The following is a 21,651-nucleotide window of genomic DNA, read 5'->3' on the forward strand; positions in this document are numbered from 1 at the left end:
AGAGTGAGTCCAAACCAAGGACCAAAACATACTCAACAGCAAAAGAAGCAGGGTCCAAACTGTTACAGCCTCAAAGGAGATTCTTTTCCACTTAGAGGTGCAAAGTATGATAGTGACAGAGTCTCGAGACTCAGAAAAATCTGAAACTACTGATCACTACTTCCAAAGTTGTTAGCAAGAATGAGAATAAGCAGACATCTGCTGTAATAATGAAAGTAAGTGAAAACAGGTGTGATGTGGCCAAAGAAAGGATGGTCAGCAAGCACCATGAAGGAGCCTTGTGCAGCTTGCAGTGTTATCTGTACCACAAAAGGGCCAAGGGTGAAAAATGTAAAAACATAATACATTGCCAAGAAATTAGAAGGGCTTTCCTCAATGACAGAAAGGTCCCTTTCAGGAAAAAGTACACACTCAAAAAATCTCCCAAAACCCCTACACAGGCTTCTGACCAGAGCAGCAAGAGAGAGGAATGGATTCATTCAATCAAGCACACTATAGCCAAAGCCCTATAAAAGAACCTTTCTGAATCCTTTCTGAATCCAAGGTCCATTCCGCTGTAGCTGAATTGTAACACTTTGTAAACACTACATTTTTGACATTGTGCACGGCGTTGTACACAAACCTCAGCTCTCCAGCAACACTCACGTAACATTCGTTTTTTTATAGCCCTTCGGGGGAATCGTAAAAAGTGGATTCTCCCTTTAAAAAAGTATTTGACTCCTGAGAACAACCTGAAACACATCAGCAAAAGACATGTGCATTCTCAAAATAGCGTTAAGAAGAAGGTCCCTTCTCTGCTCCCGCCCCCAAGCTTCCGGCAAACAGGAATGCCTTTTCTCTACAAACCGTATAAAGCAACGAACAAGCGAGCACGCTTTTCGTTCAACAGGTTTTAAACTTTAAACTTTCAAAGTGAGCATCATAACATCACAGAGTCCCCTACTTACTGTGTGCCCGAATGTTGCCCTGCCTGCACTAACATGCATTATATGTTTTTTTTTCTTGGAGACGCGTGTCAATGATTGCACGCATGTGCAATTAGTGTGGATGGAGGAACTGTAAAAGCTCCCTCAGCAGGTTTTTTTCCATCTCCAATGAATACCTCCCCTCTGGTTTAGCCTTGTGTAAAAAGCCATTTTGGGGGGGAAATTACAATGAAATACAGTTCTACGTGAAGCAAAGAAGCGATGAATTAACACATATTCGTTGCCATGTGTGTTTTCGGATTTTAAAAAAAATTAAAGGGAAAGGGGCATTTTGGAGCCATGAGGGTGATTCGTTTGATTGGCTCTTCAGTTTCATTGACGGGCTGAGGCAGGCAGTGTTCATTGTGCTGTTACTGACTCTTCCATTTAACAGTATCATGTAAAAGGGCTCAATCCAGCCTTTTCATTTAAGATCACACTGAATGCAACCTGTATGTTGACCCTAATCCTAGAATAGTACACTCAGGATGGAGAACTCTAAAGACAAATAGTCTGCAAGGCTCCTACCAGATGCTTTTACTTGTCAAGGCAAGGCAAGGAAACTGGAACAGGGAAGAAAGGAGTCAATTAGAATAGGATACTCCATCCACAGTTGCTTATCCATACAAGCAGATTCAGGAATACTCATTCTTCCCAGCCTCCCAAACCTGAACTGCTGAGTAAATGTAACTTGAAGGAACGTTGAGGGCATTCCTTTGCCATGCCCTCTTGCCAGTACAGGCTTGAACTAGCCAGAGGCTTCACAGTCTGATGGCAAGCAAAGCATCTGTGCCCACCACAACTCACAATACTGAATATTCTGGTAGGATATGATTGTAGAGGGCTTCTCATTGTTATTCTACAGGCTGGTATGTGATTATGATGCATTTCTGAACCACTCTAGAGTCTTCACGTGCATCTGGAGATCTCTAAAACTAGTCCTATAGACAAGTAGTCCAAACTACAAGTGATGACAGACATGGAGACATCCTGTGGCCACCACCTCCATTTTAAAATCATTTGTAGTTAATTTTCCCAGTGTCATTTCAAATTTAGAAATCGGGCTATTTCTGCACCTGAAAAAGTTTTGCTTTTGTTTTATTTTTATTTTTTTTGGGGGGGGGGGGTTTGGATCAAGAACTTCTGGGATAGCCATATACTCAATCCAGACTGTGATTTTTAAAGAACCACAATTGCATCAGCAGTCACAAAATGGTTATAAACCCACCACAATTTATAGTTTGGTCCTATGAGATGAATGATGCCCAAAGTTTTAAAGAAATCAGCATTTAAAACTCAGTATAATATATATAATATGATATACTAGAACTGGACAATATAACCAAATACCATATCCATTCCATTTTGTATAGCATAAACAAACCACGGCAATTATACATATATCTGAAATAAAACTACAGTTTTTCTGTGTACTTACACTGGTATTGGCGAAAATGGAATTTGAGTTGGCTGCAGAATATCCTGCATTCATCAAGTCCTCACTGTTCTATAAGAGCACGAACCAGAAAAACAAGATTAAGTTAACACTAGTGCAATTAGTAAAATTACAAGAATAGCATCCGTGAGAAGTCACAGGGGAATGGAAACTCCCTCTCTCCTATAACATGCCTCCTCCTTCTCATACTACTTCCCAGACCCAGTTTGCTGATTCCTGCTTCTCCCATGTCCACAACTTGCCCCCTGTCTCCCTCCACCTTTGCTGTTCCTCCCTCCTGCCGGGTAGCTCAGATTTCTTCCTCCCATTACCCATTGCTCTTTCCACCACGCTGGCTCTTCCCATCCCCAATCCCTTGGATTATTTCTTCCCCATCTTCAGCCCCAGTTCATCTTTCCCCTTCTGATGAAAATTCTGGCACACAAAGCACCACTCTGGGTTGTTCCAACAACCCCCAAAACCACCCAAATGTTTTTCCTACCAGGAAGTCTGCAAATGAACAGTTTGGGTTGTCATTTTAACTCTAGCGGCGTTCCTTTAAAAAAAACAAAAAAAGGCTTTCCTGTACACTTGGGGTTCCCCTGAGTTTGTAGAAATCTATACCCTCTTTTTGGGAAGTCCTATTGGGTGGACATGACAGGGAGGGGACGCGGCAATCAGATATATAGATTTAGCAGAATGTGACTTACAGATTTACTGCCTGCTCCATGTAGGAAATAATTCAGTGCTTGGGCATCACTTTAAAAATATAACAAAGACATCATATAAACTTTATATTCCAACCTGCATTTATTATTATTATTTATTAATTTCTAAAATGCCCTTCTAAGACTGGCTCAGGGTAGTGTGCATACATAATTATGAATCCAGTTAAAACAATAACACATTAAGCACTTATGGCACATTAAAAATTAAAACCAATTAATAATTAAAAGTATTAATAAAGCAGCAATATCATTATCAGCTGAACATTTATTGCTGCCAATACATTTATCCCAGGCCAGATATAACTAAAGTGGGGGTATATTTGTCAGGGAGGACCATAGATGTTACCAGATCACAGGCCCCAACCAAAAGCTCATTGGAAGAGCTCCATCTGACAGGCCGTGTGGAACTGTACCAGCTTATTAATCAGTTTGCATATTAATCAGTTCACATAAACTAGAACAGTCATTTCAAATTATATCACCTTAAACTTTTGGGAAACCAAAAAAAGCTTTCTGCAGGTTTCCAATGGTCAATGGAAGAAGCACTATTACTCATGATAGAAAAAAGTTTGAGTCCAGTGGTACCTTTAAGACCAACAAAGTTTTGGTCTTATTTTAATCAAGGTATAAACTTTCATATGCATATACACTTCTCCAAATACCTTATTTGCCTAACTGTGCATGCACATGAAAGCTTTTGTCTTGAATAAAAATTTCTTGGTCTTAAAGGTGCTACTGGACTCAAACTTTGTTCTGCTGCTTCAGACCAACATGATCTACCCACCTGAATCTACTTTTCATGATGCATAGAGCATCTATAAAGAGCCTCTTGTGGCGCAGAGTGGTAAGGCAGCCGTCTGAAAGCTTTGCCCATGAGGCTGGGAGTTCGATCCCAGCAGCCGGCTCAAAGTTGACTCAGCCTTCCATCCTTCCGAGGTCGGTAAAATGAGTACCCAGCTTGCTGGGGGGTAAACGGTAATGACTGGGGAAGGCAATGGCAAACCACCCCGTATTGAGTCTGCCATGAAAACGCTAGAGGGCGTCACCCCAAGGGTCAGACATGACTCGGTGCTTGCACAGGGGATACCTTTACCTTTTTAGAGCATCTATAAATCGATCCTGTGGAGCGGTATAAATAAAAGAGTAAGGGCAAGGTGGGAGGAGAAAGGGGCGGGCCGAGTCCATGATAAAAACTCGGAGGGGCCAATTAGGAGCCCTCCGAGTGTCACTCCAGGGCCAAGTGGCCAATGGGGATCCGCGTGCAGCGCAGCTCCCCATTGGCCATTTGGCCCGCCCTGAACTGGCCGCTGAGTTGGCCGCAGGGAGACACTTCACCGCCGGGAAAGGCTTCTTTCCCGCCGGCGAAGCAGCCACCTTGGCCGGGGAAGAGAGGGGCTGCTCCTTTCCCGGCGGTGAGGCAGCCACCTTGGGCAGGAGGGTGCGGGAAAGACGCGGCGGCCCTGCTCCTTTCCTGCCGCCGAGGCAGCCACCTTGGCCAGGGAGGGGGGTGGCAGCGATCCTTTCACTGGCTTCGCTGCCAGGAGAGGAGCGGCCGCAGGGGAGGAGGGGCCGTGAAGCCTTTGCCACAGCAATAGGAGCAGGCCCTGCGCCAGGCCTGCTCCTGTCACCGCGGCGAAGCCAGCACATCAAAGGGGGGGAGGGGCCACCAGCCCTGAGACCCCCCCGCCCCACCGGCACCCAGGCTAGTGCCCATTGTATTTTGAATACAATGGGCTTTGCCCCTAGTTTACTATAAAGCATTTATGTGATAAAAGTTTCCCTGGCACTCGTAATGTACAATTTCCCTCCTACTTAGTTTTCAGTCATACCAAAGTGATCTGAATATTCAAACTTTACAATTATAATAAATTATGCAAATTAATAGATAATACATGTGTATAAGGTCCACAAGTTATTCAGTCTAGGACTGCATTTCAGTAAACCCTATGACTATGACATTCATCTTCAGACAATTTGTGTTTTTAAATTTATCTCTATTTACCAAATATGAAAAAGTATACAGCACTTTAATGGCTATACATTATTGACTAGTGTGACCACAAAGGTCTAAAAGGGGAAAACCAACTAAGCATCACTTAAGTAGGTCTGACCACAAGCACGGGCTGCACATAAGGAACAAGACAGATAGATAATTGTTTCATGGACTCATGTATGTCTTCCATTCCTAATGAATTCCTGGGCACTTCACTGCACAAGGATCAGAGGGAGGGGGAGTCAAAAGGCTCAAAGAGCCTCATGGGGATCTCCTATAGTTTTTAAAAATATACTGCTGTATTTTCAGTGGTGGTTAACTACAAATAAATGCTTGATTGCACAATGAGTGTCATTGTTAATTTTGACATATTAGGCCTTCCTATTTTTACCTAGTAACTTCAGTCCTGAGGAATATAAATCATTTCTATTACTTTCTCCAGGGGACAAGGCAAAGATCCAAGTAATGTAGCAGCTACAGAGTTTCCTGGATGAAACATCAACTCTTGATCCATTCCAGTCCAGCTTCCAACCTTGCCATGGGGTGGAGTCAGCATTGGTTGCCCTACAAACAATCTCCTGACATAGCTGGACCTAGGTGGGGTAGTGCTTCTTCTATTGTTGCATTTAAAAGCAGCATTCAACATTGCTGTTCATGAGCCCATTGCCTAACTGATGTGGGGATTCAAGATGTCACTCTCAAATAGCTGTAATCCTTTTTCCAAAGTCAGAGACAGAGGGTGGCACTAGGGGAGAGAAACTCTCAATGGCATGTCCTAGTATGAGTCCAGAGTTTTGACCAGTTTCACTGGTCCAGAGTTTTGAGCTGGGATGTCATTAATATGTCATTAATATGCTGATGACACAAAACTGTAACTGCTGATCGATGGTCATCCGTGTGAACCCCCAGATTTCTTGGACAGATATCTAGAGGCTGTGGTGGATTGGCTCAAGCAGAATTGGCTAAATTAAATCCAGCTGAAGTTCTCTAGCTGGATTAGCATGCTGTAGGTGGAACAGGTGGCACAGCTCCCAAGTGTTGACGGAGTCCAATTAACAACTTAGAAGATCATCAAGAGCCTAGGTGTGACTCTGGATACCTCCTTATCTATAGAGTTCCAGGTGACTAATGTTGCTCACCAGGCTTTTTACCACCTTTGCCAGGCACAACAACAACTAGCACCATACCTGTTGCTTCCCAACCTAGTCACTGTGATTCATGAAACAGTCACTTCCAGACTGGACTACAATAACTCACTGTCCACAGGGCTAATATGAAGATTCTCCAGAAACTTTAGTGATCCAGAATGCTTTAGTGATCCATATAAAACCTGTGCTCTCCCAAACTGCCGTGGCTCCAGAGTGAGGAACGGATCAAGTTCAAGGTTTTGATTTTGACTTTCAAATACCTAAACAGTCTGGGATGGTCATATCAGCAGGATTGCCTCTTCCAGTATGTCCCCCAAAGAACTTGTTCAGGATCCCCAGCCCCAAGGAAATTGAATTGGCCTCAACCAGGGCTAGAGCTTTTTCAGTCCTGACCCCAGCCTGTTGGAACACTTTGCTAGTGAGATCAGGGCCCTGTGGGATCTTAAATAATTCTACAAGGCATGCAAGACAGAGTTGTTCCACTGGGGCTATGGTTGAGGCCTCTGAATAAGATCTATAAAATGATGTTATATCTGAATAAGATCTATAAAATGAATAAGATTCATCTTTTCTCTAAAACCCTTAGTCAGAATGGCACTGAGGCATTTTTACTAGCAAACTCAAGATTTTATTTTCAAAGAAAGAAAGGGTAGTTGGATTAGAGGAATCAGTTTCTTACCAATGTTAAAGTTCTTTTTAAATTGAGAGGTTTCCTTATTGTATTTATCCCAAAACATGGTTTATCTGTTTATTTATTATTGTACTTCTATTGTACTTCTGAGCCTCTACATCCAGAGGCTCAGGTTGGATTACTTTTAAAATAGCACCATGGAATTCACAAAAAGGTGGGGTATGGTAGGCAGCATAATAAACCCAAGGGATGTAAATTAGGTTAAATAAGGTTTCATAGATTTTATAGTTCTACACCTTCTCAAAAGGTTCCAGCGATAAATAAAGCCAAATGGATTGAACTGTGACAGGGTGGAACAATATTATGAAAAAGAAACTAAGCTACAAAGGCAGCTCAGTTTCTGAAGGAACAACTTTTCTTTTTTGGAGGGAAAATGTACCTTAGTGGGTGAGAAGGGTGTGGAGAGGTAACTACCATCGTTTCTTTTTTCAATTTTCAAAGGTCAACCAGTGTACTTCCTGTCTGAATGAAGAATTGAACCTGGGTCTCCATATTTATAAATGATTTGGATGAGGGATTAGAGGGAATACTTATTACATTTGCAGACGATACTAAACTGGGAGGGGTAGCAAACACAATTGAAGACAGCAACAGAATATAGGATGATCTTGATAGGCTCGAGAAGTGGGCTAAATTGAATAAAATGAAGTTCAATAGGGACAATTGTAACGTTCTGAATTTAGGTAGGAAAAACCAAACACACCAATATAAGATGGAGGAGACTTGTCTTGGCAGTAGCATGTGTGAAAAGGATCTAGGAGTCTTAGTAGACCATACATTGAACATGAGTCAGCAGTGTGACTCAGTGGCTAAAAAGGCAAATGGGATTTTGGGCTGTATCAAACAGAGTATCGTGTCCAGATCACAGGAGGTGATGGTACCAGTTTACTCTGCTCTGGTTCGGCCTCACTTGGAGTACTGGGTTCAGTTTTGGGCACCCCAGTTGAAGAGAGATATTGACAAACTGGAACGTGTCCGGAGGAGGGCAACAATGATGGTGAGAGGTTTGGAGACCAAGACATATGAAGAAAGGTTGGGGGAGCTTGGTCTGTTTAGCCTAGAGAGGGAATCTGATAACCATCTTCAAGTATTTAAAAGAGTGCCATAAGGGGGATGGAGGAGAATTGTTCTCTCTTGCCCCAGAGGGGTAGACCAGAACGAATGGGATGAAATTAATTCAAAAGAGATTCCATCTCAACATCCGGAAGAAGTTCCTGACAGAGCGGTTTCTCAGTGGAACAGGCTTCCTCCAGAAGTGGTGGGTTCTCCATCTTTGGAAATTTTTAAACAGAGCCATCTGATGGAGAGACTGATTCTGTGAAGGCAAAGGGGTGGCAGGTTACAGTAGATGAGCAATTGGGATGTGAGTGTCCTGCATAGTGCAGGGGGCTGGACTAGATGAGCCATGAGGTTCCTTCCAACTCTATTATTCTATTATTCTAATTTATAGAGCTCTCAATACATTTCTGAGAGATACCATAAGACATTACCAACCACCAATGTATCCCAAGCTTATTTTTATATATCATCTAGGACATTGCATAATAGAAGTTCCAATGATTTTGTACATCATATCTTGTTTTGTCTATTCCAAATATCAATCTGTATAATAATACATGCTCCTCTTCTAGCCAGTGTGTTTTCTCTACACCCTACCTCCACCCATTTTTAACTTGTGGCTTGGTGCACCAAAAGAGAAAGAAAATCATTTCAATGGGTATCTAATGTCCTTATTCCCTCACCTTCAGCAAATCCTTATCTTCAATTCACCATCAGGAGTATGTTTCATGGAAGCACCCTCTCTGATACTATAACCTTGCCCCCTCCCCCCCCACACACACATACTTCCTGGCTCCAGTTACAGCAGGCCTTGTCTGGTTGTAGCTGCCATCAATGTCATGGTTATATCCACATATATACTGTCTGTGGGGCCCCTGCTTGACTGCTATCATGAAAGCAAGCAGCTTTTGTCAGGGAAATCTCCATACTGACTGCCTTCCTTTGTCAACTAAAAATGTTCCTATTCATTGGGGAGGAGTGTTAATTTTAACTTGCTGTTTTTGTATTTTCTTTTAAGATAAGAAATGTATTATTTATTACAATCTTGTAAATATTTTGTGTGCTAGAGTGAAAAGGATATTTATAAAAGTATTAATAAATCAAAAAATCATTTTGAAAAGTTGTTGTTGTTGTTAGGTGCGAAGTCGTGTCTGACCCATCACGACCCCATGGGCAATGATCCTCTAGGCCTTCCTGTCTTCTACCATTCCACAAAGTCCATTTAAGTTTACACCAACTGCTTCAGTGACTCCATCCAGCCACCTCATTCTGTATCATCCCCCTTTCAAATTACTTTAAAAAGTAATTTCACTTAAATTATGTATTCATTTAATTTATATACACTAGATGCAACACAACAAAAACATATAATAAAAAACAGCACAGTGTGATCTTAAGCATGTTTACTCAAAAATAAGTCCTGCTGAGCATGACTTCCTCCAAAGTAAGTTTTCAAAGGAGTACAGTTATAGTTTTTAAACAAGTTGATTATTTATTTGTAATGTTATTTCTGCACTGTGAATTTTGCATTACTCCTCTGCAATAATATCTAATAACAAACTTACCCAATAAGATCAAAGAGACAGGACTCATCATCATCATCATCCATGACAACTAAGGAAAAAGCAAAGCACTCATATTGTAACACAAATTGATTTTATAATTCTTTCCAGAACAACAAAATTAAGAGACTATTTTTCCATAATAAATAATTCTATGAATTGTTTTATTAAATAGCTTTTCTGCTGGTGAAAAAGCAGAGGTCCTCTTTGATCACCAAAAAAAGGTTATGATGGAGATCACAGAACCAGCGTGTACAAAAGCCATGTGGAACTAAGATTGTAATATGAAGAGGAATTTGGCAAGATTCAGTAAAAAGTCCGGTTGAATCCAACCCATTATATAAGATGGGGCTTTTACAGTTACTTCAGACTGAAAACTGTAATCCCAAATACATTTCAACTCATTGAAACTTACTTCCAAATAAACATGCTACTTGGATCTGACTATAAGTAATTTAGTCTTAACAATAATCCTACTTCAATGCTGATTACTGCCAGGAAACTGCTTCTAAGTCTTTTGTGTTCTCGTGTATTTAGTATAACTTGTCAAATAGGCCAGCATTATTTTGTACATGTTACAGATGGGAGTCACTAAGCAGCAGTGACTGGTCCCAGGACATCCATGGCTAACATAAATTTCAGTAATGTATACCTTTTCATAACTCATGGTTCTTACAACCATACTACATTAGTTCTGTTATTCTAATGCTTAAACTGAACAAAGTTTGAGTCCAGTGCCACTTCCTCTGATAAAGTGTGTTGTACACACGAAAGCTGACACCTTGAATAAAACTTCATTGGTTTTAAAGATGCCATTGGACTCAAACACTGTTCTGCTACTTCAGACCAACATAGCTAGCCACTTGAATATAGCTTTAAACCGTAAGCAGAGGTCCATCAAACCTGACTCTTAAACCAAGGACTGAAGTTGATGTATTAACGAGTGTATTTAAATATTCGACAACTGAAGAAGACCCCAAGAGGGGTTAAAACATGCTTGATTTTTGTTTTTGTTTTCTTTTAGGTCATTTATCTGTGTGTCAACATGCTCTAGATTTGTGCAAAAGTGTGAGACTAATGTTGATGTTTTAAAATTTTTAAATGTGCACATCAATTGAATAAATACTTGTATTTTAATATTTATATTCTTCTACTGCTCAGCATCTAAGGCTCCTAGGCTGTCATTTATTGAGACAAAGGTCTGAGTTGTCCATTCAATTCAGACACTATCACATAAAATTAAATTAAGTATAGTTAGTCTGAATTTAGTACATGGTACTAACAATGGTTGGTAGACAAATATTTAAAATGTTCTGTTTGTCAAACTATAACCTGAAAACATCATTTGAAGTTGGTTTAGCAACTACAGTTAGTCTTAACTATGGTTTTACATGATGTAAGGATGTGTATTTTTTGGCATAATCCTAGCTTATTCCTCATTGCCGCTCTTGACACGGTACAGGCCAGGATACTAACAGGGTATCTGGGGGAGGGGGGAATGCAAAGGTGATGAAACCAACTTTTGTTAATTCACATCAGGATGTATTTTTTTTTAATTTGCATTTATATACCTCTCTCCTTGTGGCTCAGAGCAGTTTACAAGGAACATGAATTGTGTGACAGTACAATATCCGAACCCCGCCCGCACCGCCCTGGGCACCGCGGATTAAATAAAGCCGTGAGGGCTTTGGGGGAGGACTTAGGGCGGGCTCTGTCCAGGATGAGGAAGGGTGCCGATTGGCCCTTTCCTCTGGACAGACCATTGCCCTCTCTGATTCCCGCCCTGGTGAAAAGGGAGCAATTCCCGAAAAGGGAGCAAAGGGAGGCGAAAAGGGAGCAGTTGCTCCCTTGCCGGCGGCATGACGTGTCGGGAGGCGCAAAGCGCCTCCGACACGTCAGGCCGCCGGCCAGGGAGCCCCCGCCAGCCGCGCTGTGCGCGGCTGCCGGAGGCTCCCTAACCTAGCGCCCGCTGTATTTTGATTACAGCAGGCTTGATTACTAGTAAATTCAATAATTGCACATTAACAGTTTAAATGACTATCTGCAGGCCAAATCCTGGTACCACAAACTAGTTAAAATATTTTTGTGTAATGTCTGAACACAGCCATCATCTATGAGGTGCATACCAGTTAGTTTCACGAACTAACCATAGCAAGAATATACCAGTTTCACCCATTATGTCCGAGCAGAACCCAAGAGTAGCTAGCTGCAATCTCCATGCTTGGTACTCTACAGGTCAAAAATATTAACCAAAATCTCAGTGTACATGTTTCAGTGCTAAATACAATTCACTGGAATAATTAACAAAAGACTAGAAGATGGAAGAACTAATATTCTTTTAAATTAAATTTAATTAATTGTATTTTAATTAAATACAATCTCTTTTTTAAAAGAAGCTTAGGGCAGTTCCCTGGTGTATCAAGGCAAGGATCCCAACCTTGTTAACCCTCTGAGACTAGAAGAATTTTTGAAAACAACATGGATACCACTACAAAACGACGGCTATAGGGGCAGGGGCCAAACACAAAATGTTGGGAAATTCACAGGCAAGCACCATCCTGTGATGAAGGAAGCTGTTTCTAAATGTGTGCTCCAGCAGACATAAAAGTCATGTCTACATGGCTCTCCTGAAGCACTTCCCAGTCTAGTGAAGTGAAGGAAAGCTAAGCTCTTTGTTTCAGGGAAGTGGTTTGTTGAAGAAGCAAACAGGCATCAGAAAACACATTGATGGGTACTATGGTGTAAATGGATGCCAAGACAGTGATCACTAGTCTACTCTGCAGCAGCCAACAAGCTACCTGTTTGAGAACCCTACTCTAGATCACCCTTGTCAGAGCCCAGGATGAAAGAGACAGTAAAAAAAATAGGCAGAATGTGTGTTTTATCTGCTCAAATAGTAATCTGGTAGGCATATAAAATGAAAGAACATTTGAACGATGACACCATGCAAATAGCTATTTGAACTACCATTACATTATGTAAACTAACAGGGTGCCCATTAACACTTTTCCTGGTGCCTGCCAAATGTTTTTGTTTTTATAAAGTGGACATGGCCAGGTGCAGCTTCTGCCTAGCAAGGCTTCTGACTCATGACGAGAGATTAGATTGACTATGCAGAATGTTTTTAATTGCTTTGGCAGTAACTTGTACCACAACACAAAGATCTTCACTGTGTGACTGAAAGAAAGCTGTGGCAGCTTTTATGGCCAGCTCCACTTCCTGCTGCAGCCATTTTGTGTCTGTGCCCTATCATGCTATTTTGGAATTGCAAAGGTGCCCGCAGACTCAAAAAGGTTGGAGACCCTGATGTACACATTACCACAGTAAGTTAAAGCATCCTTTCTATGGAAGCAATCCTGGCAGTGAGGCCTGTGTCAGAGTCCTTCCTCCTGCTGCCTATGTTGGTCACCAATAGAGATGTAAAGCTTCTGCCACTAACATAGACAAGAAGGCAAAGCCCATCTGGTTCCACTGAAGACCAAAAAGGTCACTTACGCCTCACATACACAGCCATACGCAGAGGTCCAAACTTGGTGAGGGCCAGGGTTTGCTTTAAATTCTTCCCACAACAGCAGATTTTGCTGGTTAGTTCTAATCATCTTATTACTTCTTGGGTCTTTCTACCTTCTAGGGTTTTCCAAGTTTAGACCTAGATAGATCTTCAGCATGAACATTTGCACAGAACTGAGGTTTGTGCTAGATACAGCTATTCTAGCCAGAGTTGCAGTAACAGGAAACAAAATCTGTAGTGAAATTTTCCCTTCAACAAATCTCATACCTACAAAAGTCCTCTTCGGTTTGGGCAAGGCAACTTTATGGTTCAACCCTGAAGATACTTTTAGAGGATAGTCGTATTGGTCTGCAGAATGACAGCTGGATTTGAGTCCAGCAGCACCTTAGAGAACAACAAGATTTTCAGGGAGCATTCAAGAGTCAAGGCTCCCTTCATCAGATACAAGTTGGAATGGGGATCTTTGAGTCTTGATATCGCAGTCTGAAGGTGGGCGGGTGTGGCAAAGATGGAACTCAGGATGTGTAGAGGTAAAATATGCATAACACTACTTAATGCATTGTACCTCTGTATCCCAAATTCTTTCTTTGGAACACCCTCCCATGTTCTAACTCAGAGGGCTTTGAGATCTCCATTACAACTAATATCTGATGACTCACAAAAGCTCATACCCCAAAAATCTTGTCTCTAAGGTACTATTGGACTCTAACTAGCTTATAGTTAACTTCTTGTTTTGCCTTTAGCAGCCTGATATAAAGAAGCAGGAGAAACATTTTCTGTTACACTTCACCTGCTTGTTTGTTCTTTATTGTAAATACAATTTTAAAAGACATAGGAACCTTGCCAGAAAAAAAGTGCCAAACCCAGTCTGGTGAGCAACTTGTCAAAGAAAATGAGTTTGTTCTTCAGCTCCTTCTTTCTTAACTCTGTATCTCCTACTCTTGTTGTCTTTTGGTTAGGATTGCCAACTGCTTGAAGAAAGTGTCCTGTCACTTTAATATAAGTTAAATGGGATGGTATTTGGCAGTATTATTTACTTCCATGGCATGAAAAGCTTCAGCTGTCTGTTTTCACATATGAAATATCTATTATAAAGGGGACAGACACTTTTCTCCAAACCTATTGGCAACTGTACTCCAGGTCTATCTCTTGTTCCTCCAACTACCAAATCATGCCCATGTTACCCAATTTATGCGGCTTAGTTTTCTGCTGAACACTTGTCCCTCACCCCACCCCCCAGAAACATTCAGTTTCTGCTGTTCTGTGAAAGGACCCCTTGAGAACTCATATCCCACCTGTTCTCTGGCAGCTGCACATGTTGCTGATTGAGTTCTGGATCAAGTTTAAGGAACTGGGTCTAACTTTCAAGACCTTACATGGTCTGGGACTAGTGTACCTGAGGGACCCCCCCCCCCTCCATATATAGACACACATCCCTGAAGAGTGCTTCCTTCAGCAAATTCCAATATGCTGATCCCCTGCTCTAAAGAGGTGCACCTGATCTCAACCAAAGCTAGGGCTTTTTCAGCCCAGTCTCCAGCCTGGTGGAATGAGCTGCCAGTGGAAACACAGGTCCTCACAGGTCCTTGTCGGAAGGGCGGGAATCGGCCGGGCCAATCGGCAGGCGCGATTGGCCCGGCCGATGGTCTGTCCAGAGGAAGGGGCCAATCAGGCCCCTTCCTCATCATGGACTAATCCCGCCCTAACTCCTCCCACAAAGCGCTTAGCGCTTTATTTAGTCCGCGGCACCCACGGCGCCGCAGGCATGTTAAGGATATTACAATCATTATAATGATTGTTATGGCCATTTCAAATAAAAATGTTATCTTTTTACTCTAAAAGTACTGATATCAGTAACCACTGGCAAGCTTACATTAAAAGCCAATAGAGAAAGTATTTTATGAAATGTAAATGCTATTCCCTTCCCCAGAACAGTAAAAACTGCAAAAAATCAATTCTCTCGTCACAGCACAGAAGAAAGCATTAACCTTGGACTTACCAGATGACCTTGGACAGGTCACCATGTACTTACTATGGTGTTTTGAAGATAAAGATTGTAAAAATATTTTCAATACTCCCCATTCCCAGTGTAAACTTAGGTATACTCCACAAGGCACATTTTTTCTTCCTCCCTCCCCTCATGTGGACATATGAAGTGTAGCCAGAGGGGTAAAACGCAAGTGGCTTCCTGCTTACAAATGCAGGGTGGTAAATCTCGCGTTTGCAGCCCTTCTCACGGAGAGACCCCTCCCATATTTTCCCTTTGCCCTGTTGCAGCTTTTTGCCTCCTGACGAAGCTGAAAGGGAAAGCAACACAAACTTCTCCCTCCACTCCTTAGCTTGTCAATCACAGCAAGCCATCAGTCACAACACAACAGTTCTCTCCTGGACTGAAATCCCCCGCCCCAGCCTCGAAATTATTTGTTTTTTTAAAACAGAAAAAAGGCACTCCCATGTTGCTATGCTGTAATGCCACAACACATGTGTATTTTTAACAGAACTCAACAATGGCCTGTTGCTATGGAGAAACAGCAGAATGATACAGCATTGCCCCCTCCCCTTTTTTTGAATTCTTGTTCTTTTTCACTTTATTTAAGTCTGGGTGGATTTCTAAGCCCCCGAACTTGATAACTGGAGCCCGAAAATACATTTTGTGCTAGTGGATGGCTTTAAAACAAGGTGCTGGCTTTAAAACATACAGACCCCTGTATGATTGGGAGAAGGCAGCGAGATCACCCATTTCCCATCTCTCTTTCCCAGCTCATTCCCCATCTCTAGAAAACAGAAAAGGGGTAATGTATTGCCTGCCTGATCCCAAACAGACCGTGGACACCTTAAAGATTTTATTTCACCTTTGACAATATAGGTTTGCAGTCATGCTGCAACACAGATGGCACCATTAAAAAAAAATATTCAGAGCAGTAAATTAAGAGGGGAGGATAGGATAAAGCTGCTGAGACTATCGCACATTTCCCACTCCATACCATCTTATCTCTGGTTGCCCACCAATGGTTTCCACAATTTAGGGTGGTAAATACAGATTTCTGGATTCCTGAAATCACAGCTAAAAAATGGCCAAATTGTGACCCGGCTACTGGACAGCCTCGGGATGTTGATGACATCAAGTGGAAGGGGCTTTATATGCCACCAACATGCAAATGCTGTCCAGGAACATTTTCCTCGTGCAGAAATGGCCTGTGAGTTCACCAGGCCATTAAAGAACTGGGAAGTTTGTATACGCTCCACATTTCTATTTCTGTTCAGAGCTGGAATCTTAACTTGCATCAATACATTGATTCACTTCAATTCTCATAGGCTAAATGGTGTTTTAGGCCATTGCTAACAGCCAATTCATATGATTTTTCAAAGCCATAATATAAATTAATCCTAGTTACAGATTTCTAGGTTAACAATTACACCACTTGCTAAAGTAAAAATATTTTGATCACTGAAGACTTTGTTGGTGTGGCCATTCCTAAAACAGTTAAAACATAAATGATTTTCCATCAATCTACCTTGAAAGCCCCCTTCAAGTATCGCTGCCTTGCCGTGGCAAGGGGGCTTGTGTAGCTCAGTGAAGCTATGAGCTATGCGGTGCAGGGCCACCCAAGACAGACAGGTCATAGCTGAGAGCTCTGACAAAAGGTGATCCACTGGAGAAGGAAATGGCAAACCATTCCAGTATCTTTGCCATGAAAAGTTCAAAAGGCAAAACAATATGACACCGGAAGATGAGCCCCTCAGGTCGGAAGGTGTCCAATATGCTACTGGGGATGAGCAGACGGCTAGTACGAGTAGCGCCAGAATGAATGAAGCGACTGGGCCAAAGCCGAAAGGACGCTCAGTTGTGGAAGTAACTGGTGGCGAAAAGACAGTCCGATGCTGTAAAGATTTTTATTCCATAGGAACCTGGAACGTCAGATCCATGAATCAAAGCAAGCTGGACGTGGTTAAACAAGATATGACAAGACTGAACATTGATATTTTAGGAATCAGTGAACAAAAATGGACAGGAATGGGTAAATTTAATTCAGATGACCATCAGGTATACTACTGTGGACAAAAATCCACAGCAAAAGAAATGGAGTAGCCTTCATAATCAATAAGAGAGTAGGAAAAGCAGTCTTGGGATAGGTAAAGGTAAAGGTAAAGGTATCCCCTGTGCAAGCACCGAGTCATGTCTGACCCTTGGGGTGACGCCCTCTAGCGTTTTCATGGCAGACTCAATACGGGGTGGTTTGCCAGTGCCTTCCCCAGTCATTACCGTTTTGGGATACAATCCCCAAAATGACAGAATGATCTCAGTTCGAATCCAAAGCAAACCATTCAACATCACAGTAATCCAGGTCTATGCCCCAACCACTGCTGCTGAAGAGGATGAAGTTGATCACTTCTATGAAGCCCTACAACACCTTCTAGAAGCAACACCAAAAAATGATGTGCTTATCATCATGGGGGATTGGAATGCTAAAGTAGGAAGCCAAAAGATAACTGGGATAACAGGCAAGTTTGGCTTTGGAGTACAAAATGAAGCAGGGCACAGGCTGGTAGAATTTTGTCAAGAGAATACAATGGTCATAGCAAACACTCTTTTCCAACAACCCAAGAGACGACTCTACACATGGACATCACCAGACGGTCAACACAGAAATCAGATTGACTATGTGCTCTGCAGCCAAAGATGGAAAAGTTCTATACAGTCAATAAAAACAAGAGCAGGAGCTGATTGTGGTTCAGATCATCAGCTTCTTGTTGCAAAATTTAGGCTTAAATTGAAGAAAGTAGGGAAAAGCACTACGCCACTCAGGTATGAACTAAATCATATCCCCGACGAATATACAGTAGAGGTGACAAATAGATTTAAGGAATTAGATCTGATAGACAGAGTGCCTGAAGAACTATGGACGGAGGTTCGCAACATTGGACAAGAGGTAGCAACTAAAACCATCCCAAAGAAACAGAAATGCAAGAAATCAAAACGGCTGTTTGAGGAAGCTTTACAAATAGCTAAGGAGAGAAGGGAAGTGAAAGGCAAGGGAGAAAGAGAAAGATACACCCAATTGAATGCAGAACTCGAGAGAAAAGCTAGATGAGATAAGAATGCCTTCTTAAACGAACAGTGCAAACTAATAGAAGAAAACAATAGAATGGGGAGGACCTGAGATCTTTTCAAGAAAATTGGAGATATGAAGAGAACGTTTCATGCAAAGATGGGTATGATAAGGGACCAAAATGGTAGGGACCTCACAGAAGCAGAAGAGATTTTAAAAAGGTGGCAAAACTATACAGAAGAACTATACAAGAGCGAGCTTAACATCCTTGATGACCACAATGGGGTAGTTACTGATCTGGAGCCAGACATCCTGGAATGTGAAGTCAAATGGGCCTTAGGACGTCTGAGCAACAATAAAGCTAGTGGTGGTTACAGCATTCCAGTTGAACTATTCAAAATCTTAAAAGACGATGCAGTAAAAGTGCTACAGTCAATATGACAGCAAATTTGGAAAACTCAACAATGGCCACAGGATTGGAAAAGGTCAGTTTACATTCCAATCCCAAAGAAGGGCAATGCCAAAGAATGTTCAAACTACCGCACCATTGCACTCATTTCTCATGCTAGCAAAATTATGCTCAAAATCCTACAAGCTAGGCTCCAGCAATATGTGGACCAAGAACTTCCAGAAGTACAGGCAGGATTTCAAAGAGGCAGAGGAACTAGAGATCAAATTGCCAACAAATGCTGGATCATGGAGAAAGCTATGGAGTTCCAGAAGAACATCTACTTCTGCTTCATTGACTATGCTAAAGCCTTTGATTGTGTGGAGCACAACAAATTGTGGCAAGTTCTTAAAGAGATGGGAATACCAGAGCATCTTATTTGTCTCTTGAGAAATTTATATGCATGTCAAGAAGCAACAGTGAGAACTGAACATGGAATCACTGATTGGTTCAAAATTGAGAAAGGAGTTCGGCAAGGCTGTATACTGTCGCCTTGCCTATTTAATTTGTATGCGGAGCACATCATGAGAAAGGCGGGATTAGAGGAGTCACAAATTGGAATCAAGATTGCAGGGAGAAATATCAACAACCTCAGATATACAGATGATACCACTCTATTGGCAGAAAATGAAGAGGAATTAAAGAGCCTGTTGATGCGGGTGAAGGAGGAGAGTGCAAAAGTTGACTTGAAACTCAACATCAAGAAAACAAAGATCATGACATCTGGCCCTCTCAATTCCTGGCAAATAGATGGGGAAGAAATGGAGATAGTGACAGATTTTATTTTCCTGGGCTGCAAGATCACTGCAGATGGGGACTGCAGCAAAGAAATTTAAAGATGCTTGCTCCTGGGGAGGAAAGCTATGGCAAATCTGGACAGCATCCTAAAAAGCAGAGACATCACCCTGCCAACAAAAGTGCATTTAGTCAAGGCTATGGTATTCCCAGTTGCAATGTATGGCTGCGAAAGTTGGACCATAAGGAAGGCCGAGCGTCAAAGAATTGAGGCTTTTGAACTCTGGTGCTGGAGAAGATTCCTGCGACTACAAGGCGCACAAACCGGTCAGTCCTAGAGGAGATCAGCCCAGACTGCTCCTTAGAAGGCTAGATCCTGAAGATGAAATTCAAATACTTTGGCCACCTCATGAGAAGAAAGGACTCCCTGGAGAAGAGCCTAATGCTGGGAACGATTGAGGGCAAAAGAAGAAGGGGACGACAGAGAATGAGATGGCTGGATGGAGTCACTTAAGCAGTAGGTGCAAACTTAAATGGACTCTGGGGAATGGTAGAGGACAGGAAGGCCTGGAGGATCATTGTCCATGGGGTCGCGATGGGTCGGACACAACTTCGCACATAACAACAATAACAACCTTGAAAGCTGCAATTTTAAACCAAATAATTTACAAAAAATGAAACCCACAGAACTTTCAAGGAAGTGTGTTTACAGGTTGCTCCTCCAAATACACAGGAATGTCATACAAAGGCCATGATGTCTGTCTGTGTTGTAAACAAGCACTACACAGGTAAAAGCTTCTGAGTAATCCTAAAAGAGTTATATCCTTCTATGAACATTGACTTCAAAGGATTTAGAAGGGTGCAACTCTACTTAGGATTCTGCTTCCAGGCTTTACTGATCACTACAATTCTACTTAATTTAGATATTATTTCAATTTAAATAGACAGTGACTGAACAGCTACACCAAGACATTTAAACGTCATTGTGTTCCATAACAATTGTTTTGATTTATCATTTCCTTTTCTAACTTACTGGAGGAGGGCATATAGAGGTAGAAAAAGATTTTCATAAACCTTTTCAAAAGCCAAAACACAGGTGCTGAGATCAGAATAATTATGGAATCAGCATGTTGGTCTGAATGTGTGGGTTGGATCCAACTTTTCACTTACTCTCACCTCATTTCCCACCTTCCTATAGCCTCCATCCCACATGGCTTTTGTTCATCCAGATCCCACGATCTCCAGTGCAGCCTTTTTGGTAAAGAGAACCACCCCTCATTTTTACCAATGGAAAAGCTACCTGAATCCAACACAATTTTTAAATACTATGAGCATCAGGTACTAAAGATAAAACCCTGAAAGACCTCAGTATCTTCCATAAAGGAATAGGATTTTGTGCTTTTCCTGTTGATGGTGCAGTTGTAACAACGCAGCTTCTACATGACAGGTTTCCCCAGTTTCTTATTTATTTATTCAGTTAGTTTTGTTTTATTTATTTATTTGTTTGTTTGTTTATTTATTTATGGGACTTATATACTGCCACTCTTGGACCAGCCAACTCGAGGAAGTTTACAATAAAAACATAACAATAAAAATATAATATCCCCACACTACCGACTAGACTGTATCATCCAGCTGACAGAACTATACAATGGATGCCATGGATGGTGGCAACACATTTATCCTCTACAGCCCCAACACCTCGACTCTTCTGTTTGCTGTTGTGATGTTTAAGTAGGTATCACCAGGCAATGTTAGCTGGGGAGGGGGGAGTTGGTCCTGGTGGAGGGAACACCAAGTACACAAAGGCCAGCAACAAATTGCGAAAACCCCAGCGTCATCATTGATGACCCCAGGTCTGGGCCTAGTCCCGGGGATAGCGAATCCACATGAACATTGAAGTCCCGCAGAATCCAAAGTTGAACTGCAACGCCCAAGCAACCACCACCTCCAACAGGCTCGACAGGGCATCTGGGGGGACAGTAGCTGAACTTCAATCCCACATAAATGATCACCACCCCTCCTGTTGGCCACTAGGGCTTATTTTTTTTTAAATCAGCTAGAATATAATTATACCGATATATTGTTGCAGAGGTTTTCTGAATGTCCAGCTTTTATTTTTAAAAAGCAAGTCTCTAGCTCCTTTACTCCTCATAGGATTTTTAAGAGTTGAGATAAGCCTGAACTCTTCCTAGAAGCTAAAGTGACTAAACTGAGGCTATTGCACCTTCATCACGTTATGAGTCACTGCAACAAGACAAGAGTAATTGGAAAAGAAAATAATGCTAGGAAAATTGGAAGACTCCACCAACATGAGCTTTATTG

At 41.8% G+C, this 21,651-nt stretch overlaps 1 protein-coding gene across 2 annotated transcripts in view; it reads right to left on the reverse strand.

Moving 5' to 3' along the window:
- BICRAL (BICRA like chromatin remodeling complex associated protein) overlaps positions 1–21,651 on the reverse strand; it is a 60,295-nt gene that overhangs the window by 34,034 nt on the left and 4,610 nt on the right. For both annotated transcript variants that reach the window (XM_077337948.1, XM_077337956.1), the window contains exons 2-4: positions 9,585–9,633; positions 3,111–3,159; positions 2,404–2,472 (exon numbers count right to left, since the gene is read on the reverse strand). In XM_077337948.1, coding sequence (XP_077194063.1) covers positions 2,404–2,472; positions 3,111–3,159; positions 9,585–9,628 — 162 coding nt within the window. In that variant the 5' untranslated portion in view covers positions 9,629–9,633. The remainder of the gene's footprint in view (positions 1–2,403; positions 2,473–3,110; positions 3,160–9,584; positions 9,634–21,651) is intronic.

The sequence above is a fragment of the Paroedura picta genome, chromosome 1, assembly GCF_049243985.1.
Source record: "Paroedura picta isolate Pp20150507F chromosome 1, Ppicta_v3.0, whole genome shotgun sequence".
NCBI classification, from domain to species: domain Eukaryota; kingdom Metazoa; phylum Chordata; class Lepidosauria; order Squamata; family Gekkonidae; genus Paroedura; species Paroedura picta.